The 17,685-nt window shown below is 47.4% G+C and overlaps 1 protein-coding gene across 1 annotated transcript in view; it reads right to left on the minus strand.

Annotated features, from left to right (window-relative positions):
• The window catches only part of Nod2 (nucleotide binding oligomerization domain containing 2), a 40,206-nt gene that overhangs the window by 16,500 nt on the left and 6,021 nt on the right, over positions 1-17,685 (minus strand). The window contains exons 3-6 of the mRNA XM_028755571.1: positions 10,374-10,479; positions 5,544-7,359; positions 760-843; positions 506-589 (exon numbers count right to left, since the gene is read on the minus strand). Coding sequence (XP_028611404.1) covers positions 506-589; positions 760-843; positions 5,544-7,359; positions 10,374-10,479 — 2,090 coding nt within the window. The remainder of the gene's footprint in view (positions 1-505; positions 590-759; positions 844-5,543; positions 7,360-10,373; positions 10,480-17,685) is intronic.

Below are 17,685 nucleotides of genomic sequence, written 5' to 3' on the forward strand. Positions count from 1 at the left end.
AGAGAGAGAGAGAGAGAGAGAGAGAGAGAGAGAGAGAGAGAGAGAGACTAAAGACAGAACCATTAAGTACTTGGAGTGTATCTGTCAATCTCGGGTAGGAAAGCGATCCAAATCGAGGGCAGGATCATCAGATGGAATTTCAAACCTTGCCTGATGAGGGCTGAGGAAGCTCTGGGGAACATTCTAGCACCTGGGTACCACAGCTGTGGCAGTAAGCACAGTAAGCACAGGTTCATGTATATCAGAAAGAACTCGAAATCATAGACACTGTGGTGGGGGGGGAGGGGTGGTAGGCCTAGAAACTCTCCACCCCAGGGACCAAACTTCCAAAAGACAGGAGCTCCTTACCTCAGCAGAACAGAGCAGAGCACACCATGGGAACTAAGACATAAGCTCAAAATGAGACCCTTTCCTGGATGCAGTTAAGGATCTCCAGCTACTGTGGGTCACCTAAACTCAGCTCTAGGAATGTGGGATTCAGAAAAGAAGGGAAGTCAGGGCTCACCTCAGGGACAAGAAGTTCTGCTTGTGTGCAAGGAGCTTGGCCATGGAGTAGGCACAGCCATCTGTGAGTTTGTTGTTGAAAAGACTGCTGGGTTCCAGGAAAGATGGAAAGGAAGCACATGACCAGTGAGCTCTCAAACCAGGGAGTCCTCCTCTCTTCCCAGGAGCCATCCTGCATCTGCCTGCTGGCTCACACCTGGCCCACCCCATCACCCACCCATAGCTGCCTCAGCAGCCCTGCCCAGTCCTACTCACGCTAGCTTCTGCAGCTGCTCACAGCGAAGCGCACACTCAACCAGCGTGTGGGCACCTCGATCTGAGATATTGTTATCTCGCAAACTGAAAAAGACATCATTGGTTCAGTTAAAAGTAGAGCTGATGAGACAAGCCCCCAAGGAGACTCACCTACAAATGACAACCTCACTGTGCTTCTGGGAACCAGAAGGGCAGAGTATCCCAAGCAGATAGAGAGCCCCCCACCCAGAATCCCTGGCTAGGGGAGCTGGCGGTAGAGGACAGTCTAAGGCTTGGGGACCCTGAACCCTAACTAAAGAACACTGGGGTCTTTGAGAAGTTGATTTCAAACCCAGTTCCCATCTTTGCAGAAGGATAACGACCATGACAATCACCCCATATAAGGCTGTGAGCTGTGGAGGAGCTAACCTGTGGCAGAAGCAGCCAGAAGAGGATGAACCCTCTAGCAAGCAGACTGCAGAAGAGTCAGCCAGACACAAGTATCTCAAACCTTGGAAACACACCTGAGTTAATGAGCACTGCTGACCTGCCCTTTGCTCACCAAAGCCCTGAATGTGGGCAAACCCCTGCAGCTCCTCTAGGGACCCTGGATCACAAGGTCATCTGAGAGCTTTCCTAAACTACAGCTTCTCAAGCCCCTACATGGAGTTTGCAGCCTAGGGATATGGACTTAGTGAAATCAGAAACCTGTGTGCTTCAACAACTATGCCCACCGTTCTTTACCTTCAGGCAAGTGTAAGTAGTCCTGCATAGATGGTTATCAGCCCAGGTACTAGTCCCCCTCAGCTGAATGCCCTGACCTTGATCAGCTAGTCACTAACTGTCCTAGTTTGCTTTCTGTTGCTGTGACAAATACAACACTATGAACCAAAAACAAAACAAACACAACAACAAAAACTCAATAAAATCGAGGATTTGTTTTAGCTTATCATCCCAGAAGGATAAGAGTCTGTATCACGGCAGGGAGACATTGGGATCAGGCAAGCATGGTGGCTGGAGTATGAGAGCTTAAACATCTCCAATGGTAAAAACATATGGCAAAAGTCTAAACTCTCTATGCCCACCTCCAACAACGCTGTAACTCCTAAACCTCCTGAAACATCACTGCCAACTGGGGACCAAGTATTTAAATACCTGCCCCTATTGGTGTGTGTGTTGGGGGGGGCGGGGATTCTCATTCAAACAATTAGACTAGCTAGCTATCTCCAGGTCACTGTACCTGCAAGAAAGAAATGCCCACCTCAGCAAACGTTGTGCTTGTTCAGCCCTCTCCCAACCACTGTACATGGTAAGAGCTGCCTGAAACCACCAGTACACTCCCTGTGCCAGGCACTGCTCTGTGAACTCTTCAACAGTAGCATCATGAATTTCACCCCAAGTCCATGCAGTAGGCTCTATGACATGTCCTCAAGAGAGAGAATATGAGGCACAAACAAAATGGGGTGACTTCGCTAAGGTTGCACAGTACTGAAATGGTTGGGCCAGAGCAGTCCAGCTGCCAACCTGCCCTTCAGCACATCACGGTGCAGCCTCCCCAAGGCCTTTTCTAGGGCTCTCAGGGAAGTGGTTTTCAAGCTGCAGGTTGTATGCCCTATTAGTGAGTTCCACAGACAATTCTGAAAGTCCTGAGCAGGATTTAAACACTGAAATAGGACAGCTGAAAGCAAGCAGGGTGAGTCAGAGCTAATGAGGGAAGTCATTTCACAAAGCTCTTGTTTCAGTTCTACACGCCCGTGGGTCTGTGCATTCTCTCAGGGAGGGGTACAGAAAACTGAAACCATCACCCTAGAGGCAGAGAGAGCAGAATCTAAAGAAGCCTGCAGAGGAACGCTTTGCATGTAAGGTTTCTTAGAGACCAGGATTTCAGTTGGCATGGAAACACTTCGGGTGAGGAAGATGCAGACTCACACTATGGGAGAGAAGCCGGCCCCTTCTTCCCTTCTGCTTTCTTTCCTCTCTACGTGGCTGTGTTATGTATACACACACACACACACAGTTGTACATAGGTTAAGAACACTAGAGCTTAGTCAAGGGTTTTAAGTGCCTAGTTCAGCTTTCTCTTACTAACATAATCCCTGAGATGATTAACTTAAAAAGCAAAAAGATTCATTTTGACACGCACGTTTGGAGGCGTCAGTCTATCTGGTGGCCTTCTTGTTTTGGGAACCTACGTCAAGGGAGCACAACATGACAAGGGGGCAAACAGTGTGTACCTCCAGCCAGAGAGTAAAGGACAAAGGAATCAACTAGGCTCCCATAACCCCTTATAAGGACACACCTCCAATAACCTACAGACTTTCCACAATTTCCCCCCTTCTTAAACACTTCATGTCCCAACACACAGACCCTTGAGGGACATGTATCCATACATGGCAATTCCTCAGGATAAAAAGAAGCTGATTCCTGAAGAGCAAGATTCTCACAAGGCAAGACTTCTGGTGTCTGAATCAGGGGTGATGTCTGTTACGCACAGGTTCGAAACCCTCCCCAACTCCCCCAGTTCCCTCAGGCACTGAACAGGAATTACTGCAGCCCAGGAACCTCCAATTCAACAAGCTTCTTTTCATGATACTGCATGACCACCAGAAATTAGAACCAGGCCAGGACTCCCTTTCTCTGAAAACAGACAGACCCACAGTCTCCCCAACCTCTGGACAAATCAGTATGTCACAGAATCATCTGAGTATTCTTAATCATGGAAAAAGGGCCATTTAAAAATTCCAGGGATGGATGCTGAGTTTGGTAGACTGTATCTGTAACTCTGGCACTAATGGGGAGAGGCAGAAAGATCTTAAGTTTGAGATCAGCTTGAACTAGCTGAAGCCCCACTTAAAAGTAAAAATCCAGAGATGACTTGCTCTGAGGATCATCCAGGCCAGTGCATCTGGTCTTCTGAGGCTGTGGTTTAAAAGTGTCGGCCCACTAGCCAGGACAGCAGCTTCAACACCCAGGGCTCCAAATTCCCAACTAAGGTCCCATGCAGGTTCACTCTTGGGGACATGGTGCAAGGTACAGATCATGTCCACTCACTTTCCTGGCCAACTTCTTGCTCTTCACTTGGCTCTAGGTGCTGGGAGGCAGATACCCTAAGGTGACAGCAGGCAGGCTCAGCCAACAGAAGGCAGAACACTGGAAAGGCAAAGGGACAGAGAGAAAGGACCTCTTACCTCACTGCATCCCTTCCTAATGCTCCTTCCCAGGTCTTTCTCTCAGCCAGCTTCAGGCTTTTCCCTAGAGCCCTGCCTAATTCCCATCTACAGCTCTGCAGTTTCTTCCATAGACTTTCTCCCTATTTCCCAATTTAGGGGCTCCATCTGTTTCCTCAAGACCTCAATGGAGCTATTCGTATTTCTATTATACAGTTATTGTGAACAATGGAGCTATACATTAACTCCACATACAGCACCGTATTATGTTACAAACTTGCAATTACCTCCCTGTACAAGGGTTAGTTAAGTCAACACACAGTTTAACACAGGTATCTGTGTGTTGTGGCTTTGCCTTCGAGCAGATAAGCCACCTAATACAGACAGGAATCTTGCCTTTTGTTAAGTTCAACTAAGGTTATCCACAAGGAGAGCCAAAGCCCCAGGAGGCTGTTTCTAGATCTTAACTGTAATGTACAACTTCCTCTTTCTGAAAGGATCTAAATAAGTAGCAGGCCACCCCCTTTCAAGACAAATGAGAAGGGAAGAAGGGGGAGGGGCGTGCTGGTCACCAGAACTGGCATACGCTCTGTCTTTGCCCGACCCCAGACATGGAAAGAGGCCCACACATTCAAGAGCACAGATGTTCCAAAGAGCAGAGCCTCATGTTTTCAGCCATGGAGCAGAAAGCAATATGGGTAATGGGAAGTTCCCCAGTCGATTTCCCTCAAGTCCCAAAATTCCCATAATGATGAAATTTTAAAGACTCAGATGGGGCTCAAACTATTTCTGGTTTGAAGTGGTTCTTAATACAGATACAAAAGTCTGTGTGGGATCTCAAAGCTTCCCCAGAGCAGTGGAAGTGCATCCAGAGGCAGGGGCCAGGAGACTTGGAACCAGAAAGGCACAGTTTGTGAAAACCGCCCTTGTTGCCCACGTGATTCTAACAAGTTATTTGACTTCTGGGAGCCTCAAAGAATCATGGGGTGCTAATGGCCCTGCTGAGCCCATGATGGTTGTGAAGATGGATAGGGCTATCCCAGAAAGTACAGCACAGTGCCTAGCACAAAACTTCAAGTCTGACTGTGATGGTTAATCCTGGTTGTCAGCTTGACACACCTGGGAAAAGGGAATCTCAGTTGAGAATTGCTTCCATCAGATTGGCCTGTGGGCATGTCTATGGGTCATTGCCTTGATCATTCATTGATGGAGGAGAGCCCAGCCCACTGTGATACCATCCCTAGGCAGGTGGGCCTGGTATGTACTAAAAAGCTAGCTGAGCGAGCCAGAAGAACCGAGTCAATAAACAATACTCTTCCACAGTTTCTCCTTCACGCTCCTGCTTCATGGATGATGGACTGTAATTTGTAAAATGAAATAAACCCTTTCCTCCTCAAGCTGCTTTTGGTCAAAATAGTGTATCACAGCAATGGAAAGCAAACTAAGACAATACCTATAGTTATTTGTTCTGAAACTAAGGCCCAGAAGAGGAAAGCGTCTAGCTGGTGTTATATGAAGGGTGGCAGAAGTGGAATCTGAACCCAGACTTCTGGATCCCAACAATGTGCTATGCTTTCACATCAAACCTTGACAGTAGCATTTGCCCAGGCCTAATCAGCAAGACCCTGTCGCACTCACTACAGAGCTGTGCAGACACCAAGGCAGGGCAGCAGCTGTTCCACTCCAACATCTCCCACAGAGTTGTAATCCAGCTGCAGGGCCACAGGCCGCTGGAGGTGCTGCAGTACAAAGGCCAGTGCAGCACACTCTGCAGGGCCCACTCTGCAAAATGTCAACTTCAGGTGCCCGATGTCCAAGCGACGTACGGCCTCCTGGGCCAGCTGCTCCTCCTGCATCTCGTACAGGCTCCGGATGAGCCAAATGAAACCCGGCATGGCATGCATGCTCTTGGTCTCACCCGGCACGGCAGGTGGGATGGAATGGAAGTGCTCACGGAGGCTGTGGGCCAGACATGAGCGGGCACGTGCCTGACGCTGGAGCAGCACCCTCTCAGAGACCTGGCACGCGGTCAACAGGTCCCGATGCTGCTGGGACAACAGACCCGCTAGGAAGGCCGCTGTGATCTGCAGGTTGTGTGCCTCAGCCTTCTGCAGTAGGGCTGCTTCGCTGCCCTTCTTGACTCTAGAGCCCTGGATACACAGGTTGGGCAGCAGCCTTCCCATCAGTGAGCTGCCCAGCCGGCCACACCTGAAGAGGTGCTTGAGAGAGGCCGCCGACGTGTCAGCACTGACAGCCAAGTAGAAAGCGGCAAAAAAGCACTGGAAGGTAATGTGCAGGAATTCCAGGGGTGCCTTGCTCCCGGGCACAACACTTTGGGCATGTACCAGGAAACCAAGAGACATATCATCAGAGTCAACCTGTGCTGCCTGGAGCTGCTGGGCTGAGAACACGTAGCAGCTCCTGGCCAGGCCCTGGAGAGCCAGGTGGCCAAGGTGCAGGAGGGTGGAGAGCCGGCTTTGGAGGAGTCCAGGTCCCAGACCAAGCGGGAAGGAATCCGGAGGGGAAGCATGCAACAGGAAATGCTGCAGGATCAGAAGATACATGTCTGTGCTGGTTGTTGGGAAGCCCCTGTTCTGCAGCAGAAGTTCCCGGTGACATCTAGACACCATCCATGAGAAGACAGGGAGGTGGCACAAACCATGCAGAGCCGAGGTGGCTTGGATCAGTTGGATGAGGCGGTCTGCCACCCCAGGTTCCCGGTGGTGCTTTCTCAGGTACAGTTTGATGCCCTCTTCAGAGAAACCCTTAAGGTGGCACTCTGTACGGACGAACTTCCTGAGGAGTGCCGACACAGCATCCGGGCGGCTGGTCAGCACCTTGCAGGCATTCTTCAGCAGATTACCCTGAAGAAGGTTGAAAAGCAGAGTCTGGACTGACGTGGGGTCCGTCGGAGAGCAGTGGCACTCCCGGTCTGTGAACCGGAACTTGAACTCATCCAAGCCATCAAAGGTTAACAGGACACGGTCAGGATGGTCAAGGAGGAATTGGAAGACATCGTTCTGACCAACATCAGGCCAACAGCAATGCTCAAAGAGCAGCGTCCTCAGGGACAGCGGGTTGGCCATGCATTGCAGCTGCCGGCAGCTGAATGGGAAAACGAAGAGAAACTCCTGGAAGTTCTGTCCTGTTGCCCACAACAAGTGCAAATGCTGCAGAAGAGTGCTCTTGCCACTGCCTGCTTCGCCCACCACCAGTATAGTGTCTGCATCTTTGTTCAAATGGCCATGGGTACCAAAGAGTTCCTCCAGGCTCAGGATGGCGGGGCTCTTCTGCAAGGCCCCAGCTGTGCCCACCTCTGTCCATAGCTCCAAGATGTTCTCTGTGTATATATCCTCCAGGCAAAGATTCTCCGACCCATCATAAGTACTGAGGAACCGAGACTGAGCTGAGACCATGGTCCTCAGCTTAGATACGAACTTCTGACACTCAGCAGCTAAGATACAGAAGAGACAAAGGAGGGCAAGACCATGGTCACAATGGAACATACACAGAGAGTACCCTGCATGGGGGAGGGGTGCGATGTACGGAAGGGCTAGAAAGCGTCTGTCCTGCCTTACCCATTTATAAGCTGAGGATTTAGGGGACAGGCCCAAAGGCTTCCTAAACCTGGTTCTTCCCCTGCAAAGCAGGAATATGGCAGGTAACTTTGATATGGTCAAACAAGGATGACAGATGCCACCCGGTAAGTATAGCATCCAACACAAAGGACATTGGCCCCTGTCATACTTAAAATGCACATCTGAAGGGACCAGGGAGCGTATGAGTTACAGGATCTGTTTCCTGATTGTCTATTCCTGTTGGATGGCCTGAGACACCCTTTAGTGCCCACTGTCAATTTCTGAAGGAAAATAGAAGGGGTCATGGCTTAGGTATCCATATCCTAAAGTCTGATACTTGGGCTCACCATCTACTTGGCCTTGAGAAGATCCAGTGTTCTTATCTGTAGAAATGAAGACTATTAAGGCTTTCATTTGAAATGTCCCTACCAGCCTGTGTGTCTGAACGCTTGGTCCTCAGCTAATAGTACTGTCTCAGTAGAGGTAGGACCTTTAGGGTACAGGACCTCGCTGGCTGATATGGTCCGCTGGGGGTAGGACCCAAAGGTTATGGCCTGGCCAACTGCCACCTGAGCTCTCTGCCTCCCGTTGGTTGCTGTAATGAAATCCACCTCTCCTGTTACCCCTCCTTGGGTCAAGCTGCACCAGTCATCAACCCTCCTGGCCACAATGTACAGTCCTAAAAACTGGGAGCCATAACAAACCGTCCCCTCTTCAGTTAAGTCTGTCAGATGTCTGCACTACGAGACAAGTGGCCACAGAAAGGATGGCAGCACCCAGGTCTGATTCCTGGACCCCGAGCCTGTTCTACCTTATATGGCTAAATGGATTAGTCAGACTGAAAGGCTAACTCTGAGACCTCAGCATCACCAGGTGCCTGCGCCAAATCCTCACCAAAACTTTCTGATACTTCCTTCCTGCCCCTTCCTCCTCTTGCCTGTCTGCATCCAGGGCCCTACTGGCAGCACAAAGCATTTCCTAATGAGAGCTTAGTTCCCCTTTCAAGAAATGGGGAAGTGCTGGTCAGAGGCTCAGGCTGGCAGGACGTCATAAAATGTCAACATCTTTACCCCACCATGCCCTCAATGACCCTGGGAAAGCACCAGCCCATTTGGTCTCAACTCAGAGGCAAGCAAGTTCTTGTCAGAGAGCTCTTAGGTCACTGAAGTACCAGCAGAGACAAAGGAAGCTGGCACCCAGGCCGATGTCATTTCTTCTCTTCTTTTTTGATATAAGGTCTTACTACGGAGCCCAGACTTGCCTCACACATACAATCTTCCTGCCTGAGCCCCACTGTGTGCTGGGACTATAGGCCATGTGCCACCACCGGGATTCAAGGCCTCTTGTTCCCAAAGGCAAGAGTCTTTGTGGTTCTCTCTACTCTTTGGCTATATCAGGAGCACTGATCATATACCAAAAGATACACAGTCCCCTTTCCAATGCCATGACTTAGGATGTTAGCTTCTAACCATTACCAACATCACTGAAAGCTTCAAAGCAAACCTAGTCTGGGCACAATGGCCTAATGGGTAAGAGAACTTGTTACCAAGCCTGGTGACCCGAGCTTAATCTCCAAAATTATGGTGGAGGAGACAGCCAACTTCATGTATACACACATGCACACACATGCACACACGCACGAGCACACACACATGCACACACATGTATATACTCATGCACACATATGCACACACTCACGCACATGCATGCACGTTTGCATAAGCCACACACAAATTAAAAAAAAAATAAGTAGGCAAAATAAAATTTGGTAGCGTGAGCTACAGAAATGTCTCTCACTTCCACTAAAAAATAAATAAACCCAATTTTCACCTTTTCTTTTGAGACAGGGTCTCCTGATTTCCAACTTGATATTGTAATGGAAGATGACCTTGAACTACTGATCTTTCTGACTCTACTTACAGGTGTGTACAACCATGTCCACCTGTTTGATTGTCATCTTTAGAAGCACCTTGTGTCAGGGAACCATCAAATGCCTACACGGCCAGCTATATTTGATGACTCTGTCAGCAAATACTTCCCAAAGGCCATACTGGCTACTATACAGTGAATTTTATCTCCTGTTATTGTACGAAACAGTAGACACCTGAGTACCAAACATAGGCCTCCAAGCGTCCTGCCCACAGGCTTGCTTCTGCACAGAGGGCAGGGCCAGGATGATAACCCCTTCTGTTAGCTATAGTTCATGGACCAGGAGTCCACATTAGGTTCCTTCTAAGTCATGTGAGAATAAGACTCGGGGAGTACCAGGCTTATATCCTTCTGTAACTGGTGGTTTCTTTCCCCAAGTAGAAAAGGACACTACAGTCAGACATATCTTGCTACTCAAGCCTCAATTTTCCCATCTGTGAAATGGAACATAGCAAATACCCACTTCTCAGGACTGTTGGTAAATGGCAGAGAATTCCCATCAAGTGCATGGCAGGCTGCCTGGTACATTTCAGCCGTGCCACATGGGGCTTCCCTCACTGCTCAGCTGGATAACACGGATGAGACTGCACTTTCTAAATCTGCCTGGTTATGAGTTCCAGATCACAAGAAACTAGGTTTTACAGATCAAGAGATCCCACCCTTAGCTGTGCCTGGGGTCAAATGCAGTTTGGACAGCAAGATATACCCATAGCTGGCTCTCTCCACATGCATTGGCTCCAGGGAGCATTGTATGGTTTGGGGAGCAATGAAGGGGGAGAGCCACCATGCTGTCATCTCTTCAGTCTTCACCGCTGTCAGGTCGCTGCTAGGCTCCGTATGTAGGAACTGAGTCTGGGGGACATTAGGCATCTGTCCGTAGATGCTATCCATGGATGCTAACTGCCATGTGCTTTGCTCTTTAACCAGGGTTCTCTGTTAACCAAAAGGGACAAATACATACCCTCATAAGGCAGAGACAGTGAAGCTGGTAATTCCCTGATGTGCTGGAGAAGGAAGTCAGCCAGTCCATTTGCCTTCACTGCAGCAAGATCAAGCAGCCTTCTTGCCTACAGACGACAAAGAAAAGGCCATTACTGTTTTCAAGAAGGGATGGAGGAGAAGCAGTGTAGGAAGGTTTCTATTAAAAGCTGGACACCCGTAATCTCCAGATCCCAAATCCAAACGCTCTTAAATCCCAAACCTTATAAGTGCTGACCCAATGTCACAACTGGAAAATTGAAACATCGTGTAAAATTACCTTCGGGCCATGTGTGCATGAAATATAAATGACTTCTGTCATTAGACGTGGGTCGGGTTGCCAAGGTAGTCACTGTTTATGTAAATATTCTAAACATCCCCCAAAAGAATATCTGAAACACTTCAGGCATCAAGCCTTCGGGATAAAGGAAAAGCACCAATGATAACAATCGACACACAGTCCTCTCTAGCATAGAGAGAGCCCAGAAAAACAACTGTGCTACCGTCTGCATGTAGCAAACAAAGATGACTTAGTCGTGGTTGCTGAAACAAACACACAGCCAACCTGGCTCCCTCCCAACACCCACTGAGAGAATGAATAGCTAAAAATTAAAAGCTAAAAAAAAAAAGACCAAATAAATATATAAACCTACCAATGTACAAAAGCAAGCGATGATTTTGGAAGCTGTAGACCCCGGGAAAGCAGTTGCCGTACCAAGTGGCATGGCCTGGATGCTTATACTCTCTCTCTACACAGAACCCACTTTCTTCTCCAGCCTAAACTGTACTCTAAGTCTGTGACCTGCACACCTAAGTGTGTCATAAGTACACACACACACACACACACACACACACACACACGTGCTGGTCACAAATGCCAGGCACACACACCTTTCCTTGTCTCTGCTCAGGTCTCCGCCATCCTTCTAGCTGTTCAGCCCAGCGTCTGAGGTACCTTATAGTCCCTTCTCTGCACATCGTCAGCACCTCCTGTGGTCTTCACCTCCAAAGTACCAGAATCAAGCTGTCCAACAGAAACAGAGTCCAGAGCACACAAGCAATATATGTGCACTGAAGCCTAACCGCCGCATGTTTCAGTGGCAAGTGTTAGGTGTACTTAGTCATAGATCATACTTAACCACAACATCCAAAATCCTGCCATTTCAACACGCTGTCAACATAAGAAGTAGTGGAAGGTGTTGCTTATTTTTCTGTTACATCTGCCACAGCTGGTACATTTAGCTGATGTCTACAAGCTATGGAGCCCTGTACACACGAGCTTTACTACCATCCCGCTCCAAGGCGCAAGGCACCTGGAAACTGCACAGCTGCCAGTCTCTGTACTGGCCCTGCCTACTGCCTATCCCCCATACCACAGTCACTGGAGTGCCTGCTTCCTAGTCAGAGGTGAGTACTATACAGGTTAGTCACACAGCCCTAGCATAAACATCCCAGCCATGGCCCTATAGGAGAGGCCTGGGTCCGATGGTAAACTCTCCAGAGCCATAGACAAGCATCCTTGCCTGTGACCATGTGAACCCAGACTGCATCCCTTCTTGGCTGCTTGACCTTCTCCTCTTCCTCCTCCTCTTCCTCTTCCTCTTCTTCCTCCTCCTCCTCCTCCTCTTCTTCTTCCTCTTTCTCCTCCTCCTCCTCCCCCCTCCTTGAATACTCCCTCCCATTTAATGAGCATGCCCAGTATGCTCCTACTTCAGGACTTAGCTCTGGCTGCATCTCTGGCTAGAATGCTGACCCTCACCGCTGGCTGGCTAACTCTCTCACCCACTTTAAGTCTTCACCCAGCTTCTATCTTCTCAGTGCGGATGCTCTAACAATCTTACAGGAAGGTGAAGTCAATACTTTACACCCTGGGGACTCTCAACAGACAGATCCACTCATTTATTAATCTTCCATTGCACGGGGCACTTTCCAAACTCTGCGATCTGCTTCCTTCTGCTATGGTCTATCCCCAGCCAAGGTGTGAACATCAGAACAAGGTTTTCTGTTTTATTTACTGATTTAGTCCTGATGACAGAGACAGTCTGAAAGGACTCCTGCTAGACGAATAGACAGATGGACGAATGGATGGAAAGATGGATGGATTGATGGATGGACGGACAGATGGATGGATGGATGGATGGATGGATGGATGGATGGATGGATATATGGATGGATAGATAAACAAATGCATGAACTGGTGGATGGATACATGGGAGGATGGTAGAAGACTTCTGAAGGCTAAGTCCTAAGACCAAAATGTTGCTCTTGGAAAGCATGTCATGCCTACAATCTGCCAAGAGCTCTGGCATGGCAGCATCAAGTATGTCTTTAACACAGAGAGACAACGAAGACAAGGAACAAGTCAAAGAATTTATGACATAGACAACCAGGCTTTCTTCCCCACTCCAAACCACTAGCCAGCCACTCACTGTCCTTGCCTGGCAGCTGCCCAGAGATCTGTATTCTGAAAGGATGAAAAAGGATCCCAGGACTAGGAGAATCCAGACACAACAAAAAGTGGTTACCATACCCCAAAGCCAGAGTTTGAATGACTGTGTATAAAATGAATGCCAAGGTTACCTTTCTACTGTCCGCCTCACTCATCCTCTACAACCAGCTTTTACCCCAGGCAGGAAGCTTTCTATCTGAGGAAGCTGGTAAACTCAGGAGAAAAGTTCTACAGATATAAACACTACCATTGTCTAACCATCTATGGTGGAAATCACAGTAGACAGGTTTCACCTGGTTGCTCAGTAAATTTAAAAACATGTCTTTTTAATAATAAGACAGATAACTAAGGCTTACCGATGCCCTAAGAAAATGTCAAATATGGGAGATCAGAGCCAAATTAACAGGGAAGGGAAGGTAACTTGAAGTTTCAAAGGTTTATACAAGGAGTAAGTGATATCGCACAGTGGTAGAGTGTTTAGCATGTGACAGCTCTGGGTTCCATCACTAGCACAAAAATGCATATAGCATGAATCAAGCAACGTAACCAATCATACAAACAAACAATAAAACAACTATTAATATCATCTAGTCTACATAAAAGATTACATCATTAAAACAAGAGCAAGTTACTGTAATAAAGAAACAGTAAAAAACAGCTTTTACATGCTGCAGATGTCAAAGCAAAGATGAAAGCTTACAAGTTCAGGGTTGAAAATACCATATGGAAAACAGCAAAAGGTAGCTGTGGTAGACTCTGCCTGTAATCTCAGTACTTGGGAGACTTAAGAAGGAGGATTGGTCCAAATTTGAGGCCAACCTATGCTACGTAAGTGTTCCAGGCCAGTCTGGGCTACAATGTAAAGATCCTGTCTCAAAAACAACAGTAGCAGGATGCACAGCAGTGGAAAAGAGAACTGGAGGATTCAACCAGAAATTCCAGCATTCAAGCAGCTGCAATTCCATAAAGAGAGAAGAAAGGAACAACAAAAGAAAACCATCAGTAGACTCATCAGAGGGATTTCTCAAGCACAAAGATGCAAGTTTCTAGATTCAAATGGCCTCTTGAATGCCCAGTACCTGAGGTAGATCATTACAAATTTCAGCATATTATGGACTAAAAGAAACTTTGACAGGTTTAAGAAAGAGGTAGAAAATAGTCATTGAGGTCTCAATGGAATCCCTAAACAGGGAAGATAATGGAGTAATGCCATGAAAATTCTGAAGGAAAATGATGGTATACTTATTTGATTGTTTGCAATATTGGGTATAAAACTTAGGGTCACATACATGCTAGCTTTCTACTACTCAGGTATAGCTCCAGAGCCCTTTTTATTTTGAGACATGGTCTCACCAAACTGACTAGACCATCCCTAAATCTATTCACTCTGTAGTATACATAGGCCTTACATTTTCTATATGCCTGCTTAGCCTTCCAGGAAGCTGGAATTATAGATGCACCACTGGGATTTTTATACCCAGTGAAACTGTCAATCAACTATGAGGGAAGCTTTAGACACTTGGAAAATTCAATTCCTAAACTGTCTATCTAAAAAATAGAAGAAAGGATATATAGTCTACCAAAATGGAGTAAACAAGCCTATGTCAGGGGAGAACAATGGTGTCATCCATAGAATTCCTTATCCTTGACCTAGTCCTGGAAGTCAGAATCAGCTTTAATGAGCTTAGAGTAGACTGGGCTGCACGCCCCACTTCCTCAAACCACATTCCCAGTGACATTCCTCCCATTTGCTCACACCAGCTCTGCCACATGCTCCAGCTTGAACAACCCCAGGATTTCCCCAGACAATGACATTGTCACGGCCTACTAGAAGGTCCCTAACAGACTCTCAAGGAAGGAGAAGCCAGGCCACATCCCTAGTCCTGGGAGTTTCCATCTAAGAAGAAAAGGTAATGTTTCTGTTTCCTGACAAAATTATATTTAGCTTGCTACTTCTTTCTTCCTTTCTTCTTTTCTTCTTTTCTTCCTTCCATCCTTCCTTCTTTTCTTTCTTCCTTCCTTCCTTCCTTTCTTTCTTTCTTTTTTAATTAAATATACCTTTTTGGAAATGTCTTGCAAAAGACACAGAAACCATAAAGAAAAGCACAGGAATGACTAACAGACAAGTTAGATCATTGGTTGCCTCTACTGGTTACATCTAAAGGATAGGGTATCAATAAGGCAGTTTCTTCATCTGGATGTGGGGAAGTTTTTACCCTAGGCATAGGAAACGTATACACTATTTTGTAGGTGTGATACTTTTCCCAATATAAAACTGTCTTAGTTCTATGACAGAAGCAAGCAAGTCAGAGCTCACACTGATACCTCAGCCCCACTGGCTCTGGCATCTGCATGAGTCACACGGACAGCTGGCATCACAGTTGGTGTTACCAGCCTGAGGTTTCCCAACAACTGTTATCCCCAACTGAGCAAAACTACACAAAGCTCTCACATCTTATGACATAAAGGGAAGTGTACACTCCCTGGAAAGAAACAGACCGAGATTCAGTTCCTAGCTTCTCAAATGGGCAAGACGTTCTTCATTTTCAACAAACACACCCTTCACCACTGGAAGAATGTAGTGGATTTAACTGTGCCACTAGAGAGAAAGCCAGTCCAGTGCCAAGTGCGCGCCCTCCCTAAACATGCTAGGAGGGGGGGCTCTCTAATTCACACTCTATTTCCTTCCATGTTTTCAGTTCCCAACCTTCAACCAATGAAATTAAAAGGTTAATGCTAGAGACATGTTAGCTGGATATTTCATAAAATGTCACCTACACTGAGTCAGAAATTGAGCCACTGAGGGAAAGAAAGCCAGAAATCCCAGTCCTTCTGTCTGTCCGTCTGTCCTTCCTTCTGTCTTTTCTTTTGACACAGGATCTAACTATGTAGTCTTAACCGGCCTGAAATTCACTGAGTGCTGGATTAAAGGCATCTGGCCCCACTTTGCTCTTTCTTGAGATGGAGCCGTTTCCCATCCAGCCTTTCCTCTTCCCAGTAGGTTAGAGCCCCCTTGGTCCTTTCTTCTTCCTAGTAGATTATAGCCCCCTCGGTCCTGCTGCAGTCCGTGGATCTGGATTAGATCATGTTCTTTCTGTTTCTTTCTGGGTATCTATAGGCATCCACTGGTTGCTTCTTTGGCCTGTAATTTATCTCAGTTTCTTTTCTTGGACAGTCTAGATACTCTTGGCATTAATGCTCCCATCTCCTATAGGGCCTAAGCTTCCTTCCTCAAATCCTTTAGAGAATCCCTCCCTGGATACACTGCTGAACACTAGATCAAAGGTGTTAAATTACAACCTCACTTGAGTGGGTGAGCTGGTTCTATCCCCACAACAAGTCACAGGAGGCACTGAGCATTTATTAATATGTGCTTTTGAATACCAATGGAAGGCACACAGGGGCATACCTTCAGGCCCCGTGTACAGGAATGAGAAGACTAAGTCATGTGTGTTCTGTGAAGATTTATCTACCTCAAGTATCATGAGGGCCACACCAAACTGAGAGATGCTTGTGGGACTTCGTAAGGGTATCTTGGTTCATGGCTGGGCATGGGCCTGGAACCTGAGACTCCAAGGGAGAAACAGCAGGTGTTCTGCCACATCCCCAGAACCCAGAGTCTTGACCACAATCTCGTCTCCATGGACCTACATTGTTCAGTCACGTAGGGCATTACAGCCCCTCCCAAAGTGCACAGGTAGAGGGCGTGACCATAGGCCTCAGGCCCTAAGGATTTACATACTAATGAAGGCCAGAGGGCGGAGCAAATTAAGCATTCTTCCCCGATCCTCCCCCTATTTAACTCAGGTCTGCCCTGAGTTTCAGGGGGGTACATCCAGATCCATCTACCATCCGCCATGAAAATAAACCCTTTTGGAACTATGGACATTCTCGAGTCTTTGGGGCCTGCCGTTGCCAAAGTCTCCAGCCTCTGGAACCTTAGACTTTCTCCTGTTTGTGGGACCTGCCGAATAGAAAGCCTCCAGGACACCACTGTGGCCTATTTTCCCACAGATGCTCATTTCATCTGCCCCAAGGGAGTTTACCCAAGCTCACCTCAAGTCCAACTCACCCATCCTCACCCTGACATGTGGTCCCAACAAGTACTCACCAAACACCTATCACATCCAACGCTCTCCACACAGCAAACTTTAGCACAGACTCAGGCGTATGGTAAGCCTCACAGTCTGGATGAATGAATGACTGAGTCAAGGCCAAAGCCCGCTGATTTGTCAAAACTAATGTTACTATTTTCCATGCGTCACAAGCAGCCTGAGAACCACTATTTACAGGAAAATAGAAGTTTCAGCGATACACGGCGATACTTTTCTGTCCTTGTGCTTTCTGTTGAATCGTTGCATTTCAGGGGAGAGTTCTAATGCAACGTCATATCTGAAATTCTAGGTGGGCATTTAAACTATATTGGCGCATAGTGGGCTATAATTAAATTCAGATTTAATGTAATGCAGAATTATTCTCCATTGAACTGCTGATCTGAAACAGACACCAATAAAAGTCTGCAAGTACAGAGAACCACTCAAGCAGCCATGACAGCAGCCAGGGGTGATGACAGCAGCCAGGGGTGATGACAGGAGGGCTTCCCGGACATATCTCTAATTGGTATATGGTGATAAGGGAGCTCCCTCCCCAGACCTTGAGCATCAGGGATTAACAGTATCTAGCAGAGGAGGAAAGTAAGACGGAGGAAATGATGGGCAGAGGTAAAGGCTGGTGTAGAGCAAGAAGCCTCAGCATTGCAAAAGAAGAAAAAGAAAAGAAAGAGGAAGGAATAGATGGAGAGCTTGGGATGTGCTCTTGGGGTGCTCAGAAACATCCCATCATGCCG

The sequence above is a fragment of the Grammomys surdaster genome, unplaced genomic scaffold, assembly GCF_004785775.1.
Source record: "Grammomys surdaster isolate TR1022 unplaced genomic scaffold, NIH_TR_1.0 126063, whole genome shotgun sequence".
NCBI lineage: Eukaryota > Metazoa > Chordata > Mammalia > Rodentia > Muridae > Grammomys > Grammomys surdaster.